The sequence below is a fragment of the Parus major genome, chromosome 3 (assembly GCF_001522545.3).
Source record: "Parus major isolate Abel chromosome 3, Parus_major1.1, whole genome shotgun sequence".
In the NCBI taxonomy this organism is placed as follows: domain Eukaryota; kingdom Metazoa; phylum Chordata; class Aves; order Passeriformes; family Paridae; genus Parus; species Parus major.
The window spans coordinates 75,568,280-75,588,612 of NC_031770.1; the positions used below are offsets into that span (position 1 = coordinate 75,568,280).

General features: G+C 36.4%; 1 protein-coding gene across 7 annotated transcripts in view; it reads left to right on the top strand.

Moving 5' to 3' along the window:
- Positions 1–20,333, top strand: part of EPHA7 (EPH receptor A7) — a 165,813-nt gene that overhangs the window by 114,517 nt on the left and 30,963 nt on the right. For all 7 annotated transcript variants that reach the window (XM_015621678.2, XM_015621674.2, XM_015621680.2 and 4 more), the window contains exons 6-9: positions 4,187–4,311; positions 7,879–8,047; positions 15,818–15,926; positions 16,624–16,679. In XM_015621678.2, coding sequence (XP_015477164.1) covers positions 4,187–4,311; positions 7,879–8,047; positions 15,818–15,926; positions 16,624–16,679 — 459 coding nt within the window. The remainder of the gene's footprint in view (positions 1–4,186; positions 4,312–7,878; positions 8,048–15,817; positions 15,927–16,623; positions 16,680–20,333) is intronic.

Consider the following 20,333-nt stretch of genomic DNA (forward strand, 5'->3'; position numbering starts at 1 on the left):
TAAAATTTTCGAATTACTCTGGACTAAAAGTAGCTCTTTCCAAAACAGTTGCTGCAGTTTTCTATAGCTTAATATTTGCACATATTAATAATGTACCATATGCTTGGCTTAGCAGTATGGAGGGAACCCATCAGTCTACCAGATGCAATATTCTCTCTGTAAGAATATATCCTTGGAATATCCTGCTCTTTTTGTCACCTCAGTTTTAACTTTTTCTATAACTTGATCTGAAAATGATGACCAGCTTGAAATCTATATAACTTGAAGGCTTTATCAGTAAAACCCAGCACAGTTATATTTCTCAGTGGCTGTGATGTTGAAACCTGGGGAAAATCAATTTTTTCTTTTGCTGAATGGTATATTTGAAGCATTTAAAAGAGGTGAATGAGTGTGCTGAGGGCCTGTCATTCTCAAAGTACTTTCTTATGCTGCATGTGTAGGTACATCTGCCTGTTAGCCCTGAGAGGCTGTGTGTGTTTGATGCATTGGATGTTGTGTCAGCAGGAAGGAGAAAAAAAAGAGATGAGGATATCTGAAAGAAAGTTGATAGCAAATGGTGTTTTGAACAGCCTGTATCCCCCCGTGTAATATATTATGGAAATAATGATTCTGTCAAGTGATGCTTCTTTGTAACCTGTGGTGATACAGTAGGGATTATGCATGCTCAAGTCATTCAGGACTGGGTATATAGTTGTCTAGAAATGCTGAAAGAAGTGTCTTTGCCATGAGAGACTTTGTTAGAGATGCAGTGGCAATAAGTAGATTACTAGAAGAAAAACACCCTGAAGTAGTTTATTATTATTGTTTTTATCGTTATTGGTTTAGCTAGAAATGAGAGAAAATATGTTATCTTTAATTCTGTTTTTTATGGAGTTATCTTTTCTTATTTTTTTTTTTTTGGGGGGGGGAGGGAAATTTAATTCCCTAACTTACTATTCCTTATTGTATTTAAGGATGAATTGTGTTCTTTAACTAATTTTCAAGCTTGCTCATATATAGTTGTTTCAAAACCATAAAAACTTGTTAATTAATTAGCATAGATAGGCAATAAGAAGTTGGCTAAAGGTTTAAAAAGAGGTGTCAGGAAGCCATAACAAATAAAACATGAATGTAAAAGCATCTTTAAGAAAGGCACAAAGAGAATAAAGAGGAAATTATTATACTAGAATAAAGAACAAAATGCATCTGACCTGTACAGTCTCATTAAGCAGAGATCAAGAATTGCAGCCCAAAAGGCAGGATAAAGATAGCCTGCCCTCTCACGTCAATGGGCTGGGTTATATGGCTCCTCTAGTTCGAAGAGGTTTCTGTGCAGTGAAAACAAACTGGTGTTCCTTGCCAGAGGAGGATACTCTGGCTTCAGTCAATTTAATGATTCCCTTCTTTCCCTGAAAACCACAGGGACTCAAAATAAGCTTAGGTAGCATGCTGCATTTTAGGAATCTCACGTGGTATGGGAATTACATGTGACATATTTCTCTTCAGAGCTACCAACATATGCAAGGTTGGGCTGCAGGTTTGGATCTTCTCTTCTTCCTCATTCTACAAATGAAAGGTAGCACAACTGGTTTTTTTAGTTTTGGTCTCAAAAAACCCAAACCAAAAACAAATTACCAAAAACCCCACACACAAACCCCAAACCAAACCAATTTGAATGCTGTCTTGCAATGCTGATATATCACTGGGGTTTTATTTTGAAGGGAAATTATTTAAGAATGGAATATGCCTGCTTTTGTTGTACTTTGTGCAGGTGTTAAGTAGGAATGTCACACAGTGTATTTCATTTCCTTGATTAAAATCTTCCCCCTCTCTCAGTCTCTCCTCCTTCACATTCTTGTTCCTTCCCCACATACACAGAGTTAACTAATATCAAGTTTATTTTGCTTCACTGCTTTAAGAAAAATGAATGCTGTGGCCAACAGAATGAAAAAATTTGATAAGCAAAAACAAAAAGCAGGAAACATGGAGAACAAATTCCAGTGACCTAGGTAATACAAAATTGTTCAATGATAAGTACCAACATTAACAATTTCAGACATATGAGAATGTAAGATTAGCAATTTGAGAAACATTTATCTGTATGAGATAGAAAATTACACATGAAATATAATGACCTCCCTGAAATACATTCAGGATGCAGGGGTACTTATTTAGGCAAAGATGACAACTAGTTAATCATGTCAAAGAAAACTAGACAGTAAATTAGTTTGCTGCATTCTGGAGTCCTAGCTATGAAAAAGAATATATTTCACTAATTAAAGAGTGAAAATACTCTAAGCTTTTAGAAATAGAATGCAAGGAGAGTGACACTGCTCCTGGCTTTGTGCAGCAGCCCAGGGTGTTTGTCTGATACAATTTTATCAGTTAGGCAGCCTAGAGTAAGAGATCTTCAACTTTGATTATATTGATTATATACAACATAATAGTTTATAATGAAAATTATCATGCATGACTTCAGTCCCTAATTTTCATGTATTCTTTGAGCCTCCAATGAAATGTAAACAAATCTTTAAAACCTACATGAACATACATGTTAAAATTTTAAAAAATCCTAGAAACTTCAAGATTGCAGTAGGAAGTTAACAATCCAATTTAATTTTTTTGAGAATTATTTTCTTGATTGTGCTGTAGGTATTTTAATTTTATCATTATGTTTTTGTATTTAATTATACAGGAGTGTGCATTTGACAGGTTTTATGTTATTTTTAAAAACTAGAGAAGGTGAAGACCACCTTGTTGCTTGGGATGAGAATTGTGTTTTATCTGGGGACTACATAATTTTACATGGTGAAAGCTTTATACAGAGTTCTGAAATAAGGTGGTGTTGTTTTTTACCTAAAAGATTTTAAATTTTCAGGGTTTTTAAACAAAAAATTCAATAAAGAATCAATATTAGATTCTGTGTTAGAAAAAGATAGAAAATTATCTCTAATATCTCTAGTATTATCTCTATTATATTATTTCTAATAAATTTATCTCAGACACCTTTCTTGTGTCTGAGTCTGCCTCAAGACCGAGTCCTTATCCATGTAAGTGGCATTTAGCTTTTAACTGTAGGGGGCTGAGGGTCAGGTCCTCTCTTTCTTTATCTTTTGCATGAGCAAAATTGATTTCCATTAAACTGGATGAGAACAAGATCAAGTTCTGCATGGTTCCAATACCATAGTTGTTTTACAAAGTGCTGTATTTTTACAGGACTTCTGTTCTAAATTCAGTGTGTATGTTTGAGGAAGACTGTGATGTTTGGCCTCCCTTGAGCTGTACATAAGCAAAATATCTGCTGTCTTTCTCATTAAAAATAAGTTGAGAAAGTGAGTTATTTTTTCAGTCTCTCACAGTTTATTACATTCTCTTACACATTTTTATATGAGAGTCAGTGTCTCTATAATGCTTTTATAGTATGTTTGTGGGGTTTTTTAATTTCAAAAGGTCCTTGTTTGTGGGCGATATTTATTAGGATACTCAGTGCGTGTTTATGTGCATGCACAAAGTGTGCATTTATTTATATCTCTGTAGAGTGAGGTGGAGAAAGACAGTGTCCCCTTTGTTCCATGAGATCTACTCCTTAAATTGTCTTGCACTTTCAAAAATGCTAAGACCAAATATGGAAACTTAGCTCTGAAGAGAAAATGTCCTGGAAAGGTTTGAACTAACGAAAAAGAGTGGGCTTAGTCTCTTAACAAAGTCATTTTCATCACCGTCATGTCATAATCAGATAATGTGAGAGATTATTTCTAAGCAGAACTGGAATTAGTCATATCAAATCAGCCTAAAATGTGATTTTGTTTCTAAAAGATTATTTCTGTTTTTATGTGCATTTCAGAAACACATGCAATAAATATTTAGACTCTTAATTTACTACACATCAATCTAAAAATTTGATTTGCTATCATCATCAGAATTAATTTGCTTAATTGTTTTTCCTATCCCATCAATCTCAGTTTTGCACTAACAGGAACATTGACACCTTTTGCTGTTTGCGCTTTAGTTCGATTTCTGTTCTAAGTTTATGAATAGTATTAGGGATCTGCTAGAATATTCATTAGCTTTGAATTGTGAGCTATGAAAAGGTGCTTTCTTTTACCTTAATGAAGGTGGCTCAGCATGGGGTGGATCAGTAATGACATTTGATTTTAGGCATCCAACGAATTTGCTTTTTATTTATTGACACATCTTGTCCAAACAGCTCCCTCGCAAGTTAGTGGCGTAATGAAAGAAAGAGTGCTGCAGAGGAGCGTGGAGCTTTCCTGGCAGGAACCAGAACATCCCAATGGAGTCATTACTGAATATGAAATCAAGTATTATGAGAAAGTAAGTGCTAAGATTATCTGTAATGTGCAACAATGTGTTGTTTGCTTTATGCTGGCTTGCTGCGTTGTGGAGCAGTGTTAAAGTCATCAGCTATCAACTACCCTGTCTCTCCAAAGTCAGTGATTCTGCTTGTTTTTAATAACTAGCTAAATCCTGCAATTATTATTGCTATCATATGTCTCATATATTGTATTTTAGCACACTAAAAATGAAACATATACTTGAAATCTGCCTTTCTTTACATTTTTTTTTAATTGTTAAGTTGTACTTGGATATTTTTACCATTATATTGCCATTTTCACATCTATTCTACGTTGTGCTTGAAGCTTGTTTCATTTCCTTCTGTATCAATGTAATTCTAGTCTTGAAATGATGTATCAAGTACAACTCCCGACTGCATTTTGTATTTCCTTATGAGCTGGCCTGTTTCTTCTTGATGTCTGAAAACTTTCAAAACATTTCCTAGGCTTTTAGGAAATAAATATTCCTTGTTTGTCCTTTTAAAAAGGACCACGACTGTGAAATTTTTTTTTCACTTGTTCTTTCAACACAATAATGAATTGAAGGCCGCTTTTCAATAGTAGATGAAGTGATCTCTATTTCTGGTAGAGTGAAATTGCAATCTTACTGATGTCAGTCGGAGTTTTGCCATTCATTTCAGCATGTCTAGGGCTTCATTCATGATAACTTTGAAGTACTGCAGAATGAAAAAATTCTGACAAGCGTAAACTGGATGAAAGCAGAGTGAAGGCAGGTTGTGCAGCTCTACGTTTGTCATGGGACCCAGACTAAGTTTGGCTCCTCCAGATTCCCTGGGAAATTGACTGCATAACGTAACATACTCCTAATTTTTATAAAACATTCTGTGGAAAAAAAAAGAAAATAAATTAAAATGAAAAAAATAAAATTAATAAAGAGACTCCTTTGTAGTCAGTCATGGAGACATTTCTGCCAGCAAGGTAACAGTATCCCTATATCAAAAAAGCATGTCAGCTTACTAGGTAACACAGAATTAGGTAAATTCAGCCCAGATTGGATGTATTATCAAGTGTCATATTTCATTTTCAGTGCTGAATTACACAAATATACTTATCAAAAGATTTTTATATGATTTGGGAAAGGAATAACATTTTTATTTGTTGATGTTAGCTTCCAGTTTAATTCTAGTCATTCTAATGATTCTTCTAACAAAATCTAGTAGATAGGTACTAGTCACTAAATGATTATTTGGAAGAAATCTTGCTAATTTAGCAGATAATTTTTTGTTCCTCCATCATGTGTGTGTACATATACATGCAAATAAAATGCAAGTGTTTTTAAAACTTTACATATTTAGCAAGGGCAAAACTATCCTCTGAACCAAAAAAATTAAAAAAAAAAAATTGAGAACCAAAAATCTTAGATTTTTTTTCATGTGCAGAGCGGTTTCTAATCTGTTCAAATAAAATAAATCTTTTAAATGGGTAGTGTAAAATGACAGAAGAATTGCCAAGATACCCAACTTCTTATATAATAATAGCTTTTATAATGTGGCTTTTATTATTTTCCCTATATACTCATTTTAAATAACCAGCAGAATTTCATTGCCAGTTTTCTATGTTTACAAAGAGAAAAAATTATGTTAAAGTTTTTTCTTTTTTAATGGAAGGACATCTTCCAGTATTATACTTATACAGTGAAATTAATACAAGAGAATAAAAAGCTCATTCTAACAGTCACAGATAAACTGGACTATATAACTTTAACTGAGGTAATTTTTGCACAAGTACTGAAATGGTTGTTTTCCTTCCAAAAAATTGCATTTCAGCTTTAAAATTACTTCATAATCTTCTTGCTCAGAACAAGAGAGGCCATTTAAGTTTTGTTCCACTACTTTAAAAAAAATAGGAAAATAAAAGGATTTGAACTTTCAGCTCCTATTAGAGCCAAATTAAATCAAACATTTTTGTCGTTCTGAAATACTCTGATAAGTGTGTTTTTTGCCTCTCACTTCTGGCTAGGGCTGGAATGGAAGCTGCTTGAAATCTCCAAAGTAAGCCTGTCCTGTGAGATTTCTAGCGCAGGTTATTTTTATTTTTTGTTATTTATTTATTTTTGAATACAAGGACTTTTGGCAATTCAAATAAGCCTCGTTTATGCATCTAAACCCAAAATGAAATTCCACTGCAGCTTACAGTCCTGAACCTGACTATTTATGATTTCCTTACTCTTGTTTCTCATCTCCCAAGCATTCCTGTTCTTTCTCATATACCAGTGTACATTCCACCATGTTCCTCACTTACAGATGATTTAAATTCTCTTGGAGAGATATGGAAAATTCTAGATATGGAAAATTGTTGCTAGCCAAGACTGTGGGCTTGCTCAAGTAACAGACTGGGCAAGAACCAGGAGAAGCCCTTACTGAATCTGAGAGGAGACATAATGTTATGTTTTGTATAGCCCTGTATTTCAGCAAAAGCCTTTGTTGCTTTACTGACTGTGACAGGGACAGCTCTCCATCACTTTTAGCTGGTGAAGTATTACTGAAATGAGTTACAGATTTATTCCTTCCCTCTGTATCCGTCTCATTAGCACTGCTGCGTACGGCTCATGCTTCTCTGGTCATGTGGTGCATTCAGATGGTTGGTTAATTCATCTCTTCTGCCCTTCAAATCAGGGTTGCATCTGCCACCAAAAATCAACAGGGCTTCACATATCTGTGCTGAAACATAATCTGTGTCAGTAAATGTGATGAATAAGTAGAGCTTTTTGAATACTCTAATGATCTGTGATACAGCTTTTGTACTATTTGAAAGTGAGTTATTACTCATAGGGTTTGTAATCTTTCAGCTTCAAATTTGTGGAGTGTCATACTGAGCTTCTTTCCCTGGGTTCCTCTTTTTGCCTTAGAGTCTAAAACTGAGAAAAGACTAAAAGTCAGAGATAAAATCTGAGGTGAAAACTGAGTTAAGGACCTCAGAAATTATGCAAAATCCAACCAATTATACATTGGCGATATTGTATTTTTTAGAGGCGATGGAAGGGTAAAATGTCACAGTAATGATGTCAGTCAGAGTTCTTCCATTTATTTCACAATGTCTAGGACTTCATTCCCGATAACTTTGAAGTACTCTAGAAATAAAAAAATTCTGACAGCTATAAACTAAATTAATGCAGAATGAAGGCAGGTTGTGTAGCTCTATGATTGTCATGTTCTGACCAGGAAAGAAGAATTTACCTGTCCTTGAACTGTTTTGACCTCACAGATTCCCTGGGAAAGCTATGGTTGAGTTATTTCTCATCAAAATTTCACAAAATTTAATCAAAGCAAAAAAAGTGATCATTTATTGTTTGGATGTTTTCTGAATAACAACATGAGCATCCCATTTGAATTTTATGTTACACTCTTCATTGCATTGACAGTGTTTTGTAATACTCCACAGAGTATGCTTTATTTTTGTTGTTGGGGGAAAAGAGCATTCAGCAAATTAAAATAAACTACCCAGTCTGGCTGTCAGTTGCTGTTGGGCAATCATGACAAAATTGGATCTGTAAATGTCATTTAATCTTTTGTCTTACTGTTTCCAGGATCAAAGGGAGAGGACCTATTCAACAGTGAAAACCAAGTCCACTTCAGCTTCTATTAATAACCTAAAGCCTGGAACAGTGTATGTTTTCCAGATTCGTGCTTTTACTGCTGCTGGTTATGGAAATTACAGCCCCAGACTGGATGTTGCCACACTGGAAGAAGCCACAGGTAAAGCAAGAAAAGAAAGAATCATAAGCATTATAATTACAATTAGAAAGAATTTAGTTCTACAAGAAAGTGGATTTTTGTCATTGTGTTTTGAAGGATGATCTTCCATAATATATTTTACCATAAAATGAAAATTAGTCCTATAATTGGCTGGAGGAGACTTACATTTGTTACATTAGGTTCTTTTCCTTTGCTGTCCTTCTAATACACAAGCTTTTTTTTTTTTTCTTTCTAATTCAAATACACACTTATTTTTCCCCACAAGAGAAGTGAGTAGTGGTGAGCTGAATAACTCAACTAGAGTATTCTTCTGTAACTGGGGAGAGAAGGAGGGAGGAGATTTCAACACAGAGAGACTTCTCCAGGATTTTTTTTCCATTTGATTTTCTGAAAAAAAAAACCAAAAGACAGCAACTTGGTAGTTTTGTTCATGTGTGTGTCTTCAGTAAGTCCATCTTCAGTGTATTTTGAATTCATTGGCAATTTAGTTTAGTAAAGAAATGGGAATTTCAAAGATACTAAGTTCCTTTCAGGCTTATGTAAGTTGTGAGCTGTGTAATAAAAAAATTTCTTCCATCAGTGAGACCTGGCAGCCCTGAGCCCCTTCACAGGAACTGTGTCCCTGGCAGCTCCAACATGCTGCAGACCTGAATTTGGTTACCCTGGTTTAGAGAATTTGCTTCAGGTTGACCTTGACATCAGGTCAGCTGGATTTGGGGCTGGGAATATAGGAATACATAGCCTATGAGTTCCAAGGATATGGATGCCATACCCTCTGTGTGCAGCACAGTGCAGACACACATTATTGCGTCCTATTAATTGCAGCCAGGTGTCGCCTGAACAACCTGTGGTTATTCTTAATATACAGTAGTTAGGTCTTGATTCCACCTCAGTTCCACACAGAATATAAAAACTATAAATAATGAATAATACCACATATCTAATAGACATAATTGAAACAGTAATTATCATAATAGCAGCAGTAAGCTGTTATTACTAATATTATTAGCTCTGTGTCTAATAGCATACTTCCCATCTGTAGAAAGAGTCGGTAGCAGAATCCCCATTTTGCAAAATGGGAACCTGAGGTACTGCCAGAATTAATTTCTTATTTTGAATAGTTTTCTGGAAAACAAATTAGAAGTCTGTCATAATAAGTTTCTGCTAATTAGATAATTTATTGTCCATAGTGGTTTAAAATTAGTATATCAAAATATTTCCCCAACATTTCCTTAATTATCTGAGTATTTTTTACATACTGAATGTAAGCAGACTGGTAGCTGCTAAGCTTAGCAAAGATGATTTCAAAGATAAACCATTTTGACTGGAGTTTGGTCAACATATGGGAGATTAGGAAATCCTATAATAAATGCATCACTGACCACTTTCCTGTACTCCTTTTCTGATTCAGATAATGAAAAAATGCATATAAACCACCAAGATTCTTGGCCAGGATGCACAGCAGGTTTCTTTTGTCACTGGCCAGCTATATGCTTTGAGGTGCCATGAAAAATGTCCTGTGTTTTCATTAAAGAAAATTCTAAAAGTAGCATATTTTCCATTATCTTGAGACAACGTTATAAAATATAATTCCTAGCAAAGATAAACATCAAAAAATTCCCATATACAGTTTTCAGAAATAATGAAAATGTTGGTAAAAAATAGAAAATTCCATTAAAGTCTTCTAAAATTGTTTTACATGAAAGTATTCATTTCTTATGTTTTATTTATAGTTTTATCAGAACTTACAGACTCATCAAATTCATTCTTAGCATTTTAAAGGCACACCTTTATTGGATTGTTCTTGGGAAATATCCCTCAAGGGAAGTACCATGCAAGTGAACACTAAACCATGTTATGCCACAGTTTAGAGGCTTTGGCTTCTCATTATTCCAGTGGATTTCTGAATGAAGCTTTTAAAAATGTCAAAATATTTTAAGAAAAAAAGTACACAGATATGTATTTATGTAAGAATACGTATAATGACTGAATGTGGCAGGTAGTCATTTTGCCTACCTGGATTTGTCCTGGCACTTCCACTGGTTTGCACTCTTTGGTTCGTGCTGTTAAATAGATTTTGGAATCGTGTGCTATTTTCTGAATTGTGATAGAAACTGTACAGCCACTTTTCAATATCTGAAAAATTATATCCACCATATTAATATTATCTGAGATGCAAAATATGCATATATTAAACCTGTATTGGATCATATCATAGATATTGGATATTGCATAAATATTTATGGAAAAATTTTCAAAATTATGAAGTAAACATGCTTTATAAAGGCAGACTATTTCTATTCTACACTGTGTTTGCCACAGATCAATCAATGGCTTTAGTTGTATTCTTTTGTTGGCTGATTATTAGAGACAGAAATCCCTCTGGAAAAACATACAAACATATAAAGTACCACTTAAATGGAAATTCTATCTCTTGGTTCACTGAAGTATTTAAAAGTCAAGTTAAGTGGTTTGTAGCCAGTGGACCTAAAGATGATCCTCTGCTTTTTGTAATGGAAGAAGATTTTTTTCACTTACAGAATCACAGAATCAATTAGGTTGGAAAAGACCTCTGAGGTCATTGAGTGCAATCTTTGACTTCTTTACAGCTCTCACTGTTAAAGTAGAAGTACTTGACAAAACCTGGCATAAAGTCTTTGCTTTTTCCTTTTCCTTGAATCAGACTAAATCGAACAAGATTGAAGCATTATGCATATGTAAAATTGATCTCTAAAGTCTGAAATACCAATACTAAAAATTTATATAGAAGGCATAAAGCACAATGCTTAAGAAAGTAGTACTTGGCATACATGGATCCAGTTATCATTGGAGCTTTCATGGTGAAAATGAATTCTTTTCCAGAAATTGTGCTCTTGAAGTTTCTTGCATGAGGAAAGGTTGCAGGAGCAGCAGCACAGCATTTTCAGCTGTTATCCTTTTCTAAATCCTCTGGGGTGCTTAGATATTTATTCCCCATCCCTACAACCATGTATTTAAAAGCTGATTTAACTCCTTTAAATTAAACATTGTGCATTGGATGTGCACATCTCATAGCTGGGATCAGGTGTCAGCTGTTGCTGAATGCCCAAGTACCAGCTCCTTGTGTCACCCTCTGAGCCTGAGCACAATTTAAGCAGAGGTAAGGACTTTCCTGTCCTGGTGCTGATTCCCTGTCATCGCTGTTGTGGCATTGCCAGTGACAGGTAGCCATGCATGCGCCCCCTGAAAAGACCTTCTGCATCCTAAAATCATTCCTCTAAGAACACTGAATCTTTTCTTCTGCCAAGCCACAGGGATCATTCCAGAAGCTGTGTTCTGATTCACCCTTACACCAACAGACTGACTTCATCACACAGGAGAAGCAGCAGAGTACCTGAACAGAGGCAGATATCTTACACTGAATCTTGTCACTGAATTTATACCAGACCATGCCCACAATCAGCCCCCTCCCCTCTTTTTTTAAAGATATTAAAATAAATCATACATTGCATCCCACCTGTCTTACCAGTTTGACAGTGTACCATGTCCCCAGTATTTTCCAGAGCCCAAAAAACATTGTCTGCTTGCTTCCACAATGTGCCAGTACCCAAAATCTGTGAGGCACTTGCATAGAGCAACCCACTCACATATGTCAGCCTCTATGCACTTATCTTGGCTACTGGACTAGGTGACAGGCTGGGCATTTTTCCAAACTTTTTTGGATGGATGAAGCTTCACACCCTGGCCATTATGATGCTGCCTCTTCTTCACTTCCAAGTGAGGCTTGCAGTGAAGTTCAGAGAGATGGGAACCTTTTAAGGAAATGCTGTATTTTACAGAAATTTCACATTCCTTGGGATTGTCTGTTTTGATGGCCTAGATAAGTTACAGGAACTGAACTGTATGATTTATGCCCCTATGCTCTTGCACAAGACAGTCACCACTGATTTCTTAAAATTTGGATGAGTGGAATATAGGCAAGTCTACAGTAGCATCCTATTGACCTGTGTATCACAGAAAGTTACAGTTACTTAAAGATAAGCATTCTTTTTTAGTTAAAGAGTTATAGGAATAGTGTGAACTTCCTCATTTGCATTAGAGAGAATATAGAAAAATTACAAGTTTCTTCAGGAAATAAAATTAGAGGGGTGCGCGTATGCATGTGTGTGTAATTTCCCTCCAGTGAAGACTGTTCTAAATCTGTGTAGTATATAACAAGGGGTTTGTTATTTTGGGGGGAAACAGTTGGTACAGGTCGGTGTCAGTGACAAAATAAATCATGTTGATTGGCTCACTTCTCCCAAGAAAAGTCTGGGTTATTTGTTTCTATGGGAATCTCTGAAGTGTGTAACAGAAACTCAGTTCTGTGGAGTTCATAAATACTGGTGTAGATATTCCTGTTCCGTTACCAGTACCAGCAGTAAACCATATTATCATACCATTCATTTAGTTAATCAGCTATCAGTTTGGTTTCCTTTTTTCCTTCTCTTTAACCTGTTGACTGCATTTCAGTCGTGGGAGTGTCTGCTGAAGACAGATGGGGTTCACCAGTCTAAAAAGGGGAAAAGGACTGATGAGTTTGCAGGGCTGATTGACAGGGCTTTAAACTAGGTTTGAAAGGGGAAGGGGGTAAGACCAGGCTCACTAGAGGTGAGTCTGGGGGTGGCATGCCAGTGTTGGGGTGAAATCAGCACAACTGAAGTGCATCTACACCAGTGCACACAGTATGGGTAACAAACAGGGAGATGGAAGGAAATCTTGTAGGCACAGAAGCAGGCCATCCCTGTGTGCTCAAAGGTGAGCCAGGTGTCATGTCTGAGTAGGGACCTTTCACTGGAACTCAGGGGAAAAAAGAGTTTATGACCTTTGGAAGAAAGAGCCAGGCAACTCAGGAAGCATATAAGGATGTTATTAGGTCATGTAGAGAGAAAACTAGGAAGGTGAAATCTCAACCAGAACTCTATTTCACCACTGTTGTGAAAGATAGTAAGTGTTTTTATAAATTACCAACAAAAAGAGGGTCAAGGAAAATATCCATCCTTTTCTTGATGTGGAGGAGTGTAACTAAGGATGAGGAAAAGGCTGAGGTCCCAGACAACTGGAGATTGGCCAATGTGACACTCATCTACAAGAAGGGTTGGAAGGAGGGTCTGGAGAACTACAGGCTGAGGTTAGCTTGATCTTGATGCCAGGGAAGGACATGATTCAGATCAGCTTGAGTGCGATCACACAGTGCATACAGGACAACAAATGGATCAGGTACAGCCACCTTGGAGCCACCTTGGCCTTAGGAAAGATAGGTCTTGCTTGTCCAGCCTGATCTCCTTTTATTACCAAGTTACCTGCTTAGGGGATGTAGCCCACCTAGACTTCAGTAAAGCCTTCAATACTGACTCCCACAGCATTCTTCTGGAGAGACTGGCAGCCCATGGGTCAGAGAGGAGCACTCTTTGCTGGTTAAAAAATAGCTGGATGGCCAGGCCAGAGGGTGGTGGTGAATGGTGGATGGTCACTAGTGGGGCTCCCCTAAACTCAGTAATGGGGCTAGTCCTGTTATATTATATTTATTATGATATAGTCATAATATTGTATATAATATTATAATATAATACATAATATATAATAATTATATTGACACTAAGTTGGACTGGAGTGTTGATCTGCTGGAGGATAGGAAATTCCTGTAGAGGGATCTGGGCAGTCTGAATTGGTGGGCCAAAGACAGCTGTATGAGGTTTGTAAGGCAAAGTGTTGAGTCCTGCACTTGGGTCACCACCACCTCATGCAACACTACAGGCCAGTAAAAGAGTAGCTGGAAAGTGGCTCAGTGAAAAAGGATCTGGGGATGCTGATCAACAGCTGGCTGAACATGAAGTGTGTTCCCAGGTGGCCAAGAAGGCCAGTGGCATCCTGGCTTGTTTCACAAATACTGTGACCAGTGGGATTTGGATAGTGGTCATGCCTCTGTATTTGGTGCTGGTGAGGCCACACCATAGGTCCTGTATCCACTTCTGTGCCCCTCACTTTGAAAAGGACACTGAATTTCTGCAGGGTGTCCAGAGAACAGTGACAGAGCTTGCAGCAGCACAAGTCTGGTGAGGAGAAGCTGAGGGAGCTAGGGTTGTTTAGCATGGAGAAATGGAGGGAGGCTCAGGGAGGAGCCACTCTCAAAGGTGCCTGAGTGGAGCTCTATGTAAGGTGGGCTCAGTCTCTTCTCCCAGGAAACTAGTGACAGGACAAGAAGACAGAGCCTCAAGATGCACCAGGGGATGTCAGGAAGTTGTCACTGACCAGGTGATTTGTCGCTCTATTGGGAGTGGCGAGAAGAACGACACAGACTCTTGTGTGCTGAACAGGAGAGTTTTTTCTCTTAAGGTTTATTACCTCAGATCTTCTTTTATAGACCGATAGGTGAAAGTACAAAAAATAAAAACTCTTATTGGTTAATAAACTAACACATCACCATCACTGGTCAGTGGGGTACACCACCCCTTGACCTTCTCTTGCAAGAAAACAAGGAACAGACAAACAGCACCTGAAAGGCTGTCTTCTATCTGTGAGGATTGTTTTAATTCCTCCTTATGAATTCCCAGGTCACTTTCTCAGGTGAGACTGAGAAGGTTCTGTGGCCTGCTATTCCACAGGCACTGTGCTCCCTGCTTCATAGTTAACATCCATAGTGATTAGGTGTTGGAAAGGGCCACCTGGAGAGGTGTTCCAAGTGCCACTCTAAGTGTCATTTACTGCTATGGTTTAGTTGATATGGTAGTGTTCAGTCAAAGGTTGGACTTGATCTTGGAGGTTTTCTACAACCTAAATGATTCTATGATTTTGTGATTCTGTGATTCCTGCTGACTCTCACTTACGCAGTCCCTCATGTCTCATCCTCTATTCATCTCCTGGTTCAGATCCTCACTGTTACAAACCAGTGCATCTCCACAGAGTTCAGGAGACCTGTGCTTATTTAATGTGTCTGAGTACATGGCCACCCTTATTAGATGTCAGGCAAACAATGTTTTTAACTCAGGGTTTCTCAGGCTAAGTATTTACATCCTCAGTTTACATTAATGTGACATGTACACATTTGCATATATTAATAGAATTGGCACATCTGAATAAAAAGAGCAATAGTGTGGATATTTTAGCATGTAAATTCTCTGAAGCATGGAGAATTCCATTTTGTGTTAATGTGGAAGCACCTTTTTGTTGCTAACAGAAACAAATGGTAAGTAATAATAGCCATTTACAATGATTAATAGCAGCAGGAGATTGAAGTATGCTACCTAGGAAATCTGTGTTAATAGTTTTTCAGCTCAAACATTTTTCTTAAAGACACTATTTCCTTGGAAACCCTCAAAGTCATATCAATGAGTTTTAGAGGGGAGGCTAGGAGCAGAGTTAGGGATTACCCTCCTGCTGTCCCTCCTTACAGGGATATCCAGGGCTCCCCTTTAAGGAAGGAGTCAAAACATGCAGCAAAGTAGCAGTAGGGAGTGGAAGTGACTGATGCTAGTGGTGCTGGCTTTCAGCTAATGGCTGTACCAACTTGGTCAAGGAAATTCCATCTTGGCTTCTTTTTATTCAGTGTAGACAATCATTAACTCATACAGCATTTAGTTGAATTTCCAATAGAGGCCTTTCTTTAAACTAACTTTATCAATGGAATTGTTTCAGACAAAGGCAGTCTCCTACAGTAGACAGTCAACAATTCATGATGATTGACTTACATTTTTGAGGTCCCTTAGTAGGGATTAGTTTTTAACTAATCTCAGCTCTGTGCTCTGTTTGTAGCCACAGCTGTTTCCAGTGAACAGAATCCTGTTATTATCATAGCTGTGGTTGCTGTGGCGGGAACTATCATCCTGGTCTTCATGGTGTTTGGATTCATCATCGGACGAAGGTATTGCATCTTTGATGGATGTAAGCACATCTGACATCACTCTTGTGAACACTTGAGACACAGTTAAACCTGAGATAGTAATTTGCAAAACTGAAGCAGAAATAATTCTAAGTAGGAACAGTTTTCATTTAAATCCTGTTATCAATTATATGGTTTGTCCTTTTACTTTGGCACAATACTTGTATCAAGATGTTCTTTTTGTCCTATGTAAATGTGCTTTAAAAGGAACCCCTAGCAGGTTCTTTACCTGTACTGCTCAAAGTCTCTCTTTCTGTTCAGTTTTCTCACATGGAGAAGTCTGACACTTTATCTGATCAGCCTTTAAATGACTTTACATTCAAGAAAAAGAGACACAGCAGTAAGTTTAAGAATAACCTCATGTAAAACAGTGCTCTACTTTCAAGTTCTTTAATCCTCTGTTTTATCTGTAGAAGCCTTTTACCAGAACTAGATTTTTTTTTCTCTAGGACCTGTCCTGACTGGTATTTGATACAAAAGCCTTTTGATTGCAACTGTTCATGATTTATTTAAAACTCTGCTGTCAATAGAATTATAGGTGAAAGTTTCAAAGGGCCTGCAGAAGTTAGGTGCTCAGTGCCTGAAAATCCCAGCCTGCAGAACTGATTTTGTCAGGACTTTAGATGTGAGGAGTAAATACTTATTTACTAGTAAAACTGGTGTTTTCCTTTCTTTTCAGGCATTGTGGCTATAGCAAAGCAGATCAAGAAGGGGATGAAGAACTTTACTTTCATTGTAAGTGTATTGCTTTTTTTTCCCCCTTTCAAAAATTCCCAGTTGCAATAATGTAGACAATACCAAACCAAGACTCCATAAAAGATAATGCCATAGGAAATTCAAAAATGCTGTGTAAATAGTAAGTGGGAAGTTAAACACTGTAAAAATGTGACCTACACAAAAAGAATGCAGATTAAAGTCAACATTGCTCAGACAGATGGTTTTATTTCTATATATGTCTATGATATACTGTTGTTTTCATTCTGCATTTTTTGTTTTCTTTTGGTTGCTTTGAATACATGTTTCACATTGTCCTAATGATCCCTCTGGGGTGCAGTATTCAAGAGACCTTTGCCTAAGTGACTTTTTGATCTTTTTACCTCAGGCAAACTACAGATTAAGAAAGTGAGTCACTGCATCACCCTAAAATGAAGCTGTTCTGCTCAAAAGCTGTGTTCTGCTACTGTGAATACAGTAGCACCATCAATATTTATAAAACATAATGTCCTTAAAATTAGAATATTTAATATGAAAAGAAAGGTCAGCCACTTCATTACTGTTGTGTGATCTAGACTCACTTGCCTAGCTAAGAATAGTACCTAAAGCCACACTTGCTAAAATCACATCTACCATCTCAACTTAAACTAGAACCCTGGAAAAACTCATTAAAACACATCTCTCTTGGGTTAATGACAATTGAAAATGGAAGGGAAGAGGGATGTTTTAATCTGTTTCAGAATTAGTCATTAACTCAGGAAGTGTGTTAAACTAAGTTGCAAAATTATTTTGAGCAACCGTAATTGAAAAAAACACAGAATTAAACAACATAAGTTCTGATGCAGTAGAATGCCAGTCTTTGCAGTCTTCTCCCATACCTGATCACTCTCATATTAGTACATGCTGTTTAGTCATGCTGTGGTGTATTTAGCCTTTGCTGTCTACCAATAATTGCAGTTGTAGCTTAAATCCATCAGATTATTATGTTTTTTTATGAAAGCAATAGGGTTTGTTTTGGATTTGTTAAAATCATGAGCTATTATCTAAAAGTAATGCCACATGGAAAAGGAAGTAGCCACTAATCATAAATTCTAAGCATTTTCTCAATGTATTCATCTTTAAATTAATAGTTCTAGCTAAAGATCCACTCAAAAGATTCTGTTTTACCTTTCTTTCCTGAAAAAATCAGCTGGAAATTGATCACATTTCCCAAGTCTGAGTGTATGGCTATCTAAATTGTTTAAATGCAGTGAGTGTCAAACTAAGTAGTGACATCATTGCAGCTTTAGTCATTCAGTTCGTAAACTGTGACAGAAAGGTGGAAAATAATAATGAAATAAGAATTATCTATTACGCAATTTGCAGTGTGGCTGATTTTAAAGAATTTGTCAAAAATCTCATTTTACTTAAACACTACTCTACTGGGAGTGATGGATTTGAAATTTGATTCTCATAATGCATTATAAGCTTTCCACATCTCCTGAAGAGCTACTACTTTTACTTTTAAAGTCCCCATTATGTACTTGAAGGAAAAGATCAACTATGTATTCTTGTATGTCAGTATATAAACAAAGGGGATACGCTAATTAAATAATTTTTACCTCCATTATTGGTGACTTTTTTTTTATTTCAGTAAAAGTGTAAATTAATTAATTTGAAAACTTAATAATTGATAGTTGATTCAGAAATGGTGAGATTTTATAAGTGTTCCTTTCCCTTATTTTACTTTCAAGAAATCTGCTTATCTAGCAATTTAGCCTGAATATTGAGCATACACAGTCTTCCTTAAATCATGGCACCAGATAAAAGTTACTTCTTGCCAAAGTAGTTTTCCTTCATCTGTTGATTGTAGATGTAGCATTTAATTTCATTTGATAGCCATGTACAGAGTGAGATGGAACCCACTGCTGTGGTCACCAGCTTGGCCACAGAGCTGTGAACACCAGTTTGGTGGCCTTTTGCTCTGTAATAGCTACACAACATTCTTCTGCACTGAGGTACCAGACTGGGTTTTCAAAAATGTAAATTACAACAAGCACTTACGTAGAACAAAAACATACAAGCAAACATTTTTGAAAGCAGATTTTAAAGCAGTGCATTTAATGGACCATCATATATTTCATTTCAGTTCCCTTCATCTCTCTTTGACCTCAAGTGCTACACTTGAAGATACAAGTACAATGGAGGAGTTTAGTCAAGTAATTCAGATTTATATTTGGTTTCCTCCTCCCTTTTTCATCTAACAATGTCTGCAAATGCAGGCCAGCATTATTTCATGTTACTATGCCAGGATGGCCTTGGCCTGTCAAAATGTTTTATGACAGCTTGAACAAAGAACCATCAGAGGCCCACTTGAGATTTGCAAGGTTACTTCCAATCCAGGCCCTTTATCACAAGCACAAGGGGATGTCTCCATCTCCTTGCCTTAAAGCTCTACTACCAGAGGTCAACCTACTGCTTAATTCTCATTTTGTCCTATCTCTTTTGGTTTTATGAAATAAATATTTATAATTAAAAAAAAGTTCAGCATACAAATTTCCAATACAACTAAAAAACATCCATTTAAATGCATCATATGACAGATAACAGCATCTGGGCAACATTTCAAATGATTTCCCTGGCTATAAATTCTTTATATTACTGAAACAATTTCTCTAGGTTTGTTTTTGTTTTTTTTCTTCTGGTTTGTGGATTTAGGTCATTAATACCATCTAAAACATAAATACAGATATATATATAAAACATTAACAGAAATACAAAACAAAAATACACATGATTACTAAGCTGTTTTTCAATGTATTTTCAAATTTAATATATTTTATGTTAAATTAGAAGAACACAAAGCAACTGAAAACTATTTGTGTTTTGTATTGACTTTTGATCCTGTTCTTGTATATGAGTATATCAATTAACAAAGGAACATTTTTGCATTTTCATACTGAGTTTTAATTCAGTGATTTAATTAAAGCTCAAGAGTGTAACCCTTGTGAGCAAATTTATTTCATAAATATTGCTTGATTAATAGATTTCCAGGGTTGTTTTGCTATCACCAGGAGTTTGTACTTTGACCAGAATAGCAAAAAATAATTTACCTGAATCATCAGCAAATTAAGGGAAAAAAACTGCATGCTGGCCAGAGCACTATGCTGCCTGAGCTGCACTAAGCGTAGAGAAAGATTGAGCAAAAAACAAGTTGCTACATATTCACTTAGGTCCTTGAGAGGGGAGATAATTGTGCCACAGAGGCCACTTTCCCTTCCTGTGCCTTTACAAGTTGACTACAGGTGTTTTCTCATGTTCATATTATAGTGCAAGAAATACACTGAAGGATGCAATTTCTGAGTGCTGTGAGTAGTTTGACTATTGCCACACTCTACAAACAATATTATATTCAGTAGATTGAACAAATTCAAGGGGTTGGAGAAACCTTTCAAATCCCACTAGAGGAGAGAAGTAACACAAAGAAATGCTGTTTACACATCTAGAGTGAAGAGGATAAGATGTCCTTATGCAGAAAAGAAACTTTCACTTCCTCTGCTGGTGTTACACCCTTTCCCCACTTTGTTTTTACTCCCACTCAACCCTTCCATTTTAATTCCATTTAGAACTATTTAATATTTATTATTTCTTACAGTTCAAGAGGACATGCAGATGCTAATGTTAGTCATATTTTAG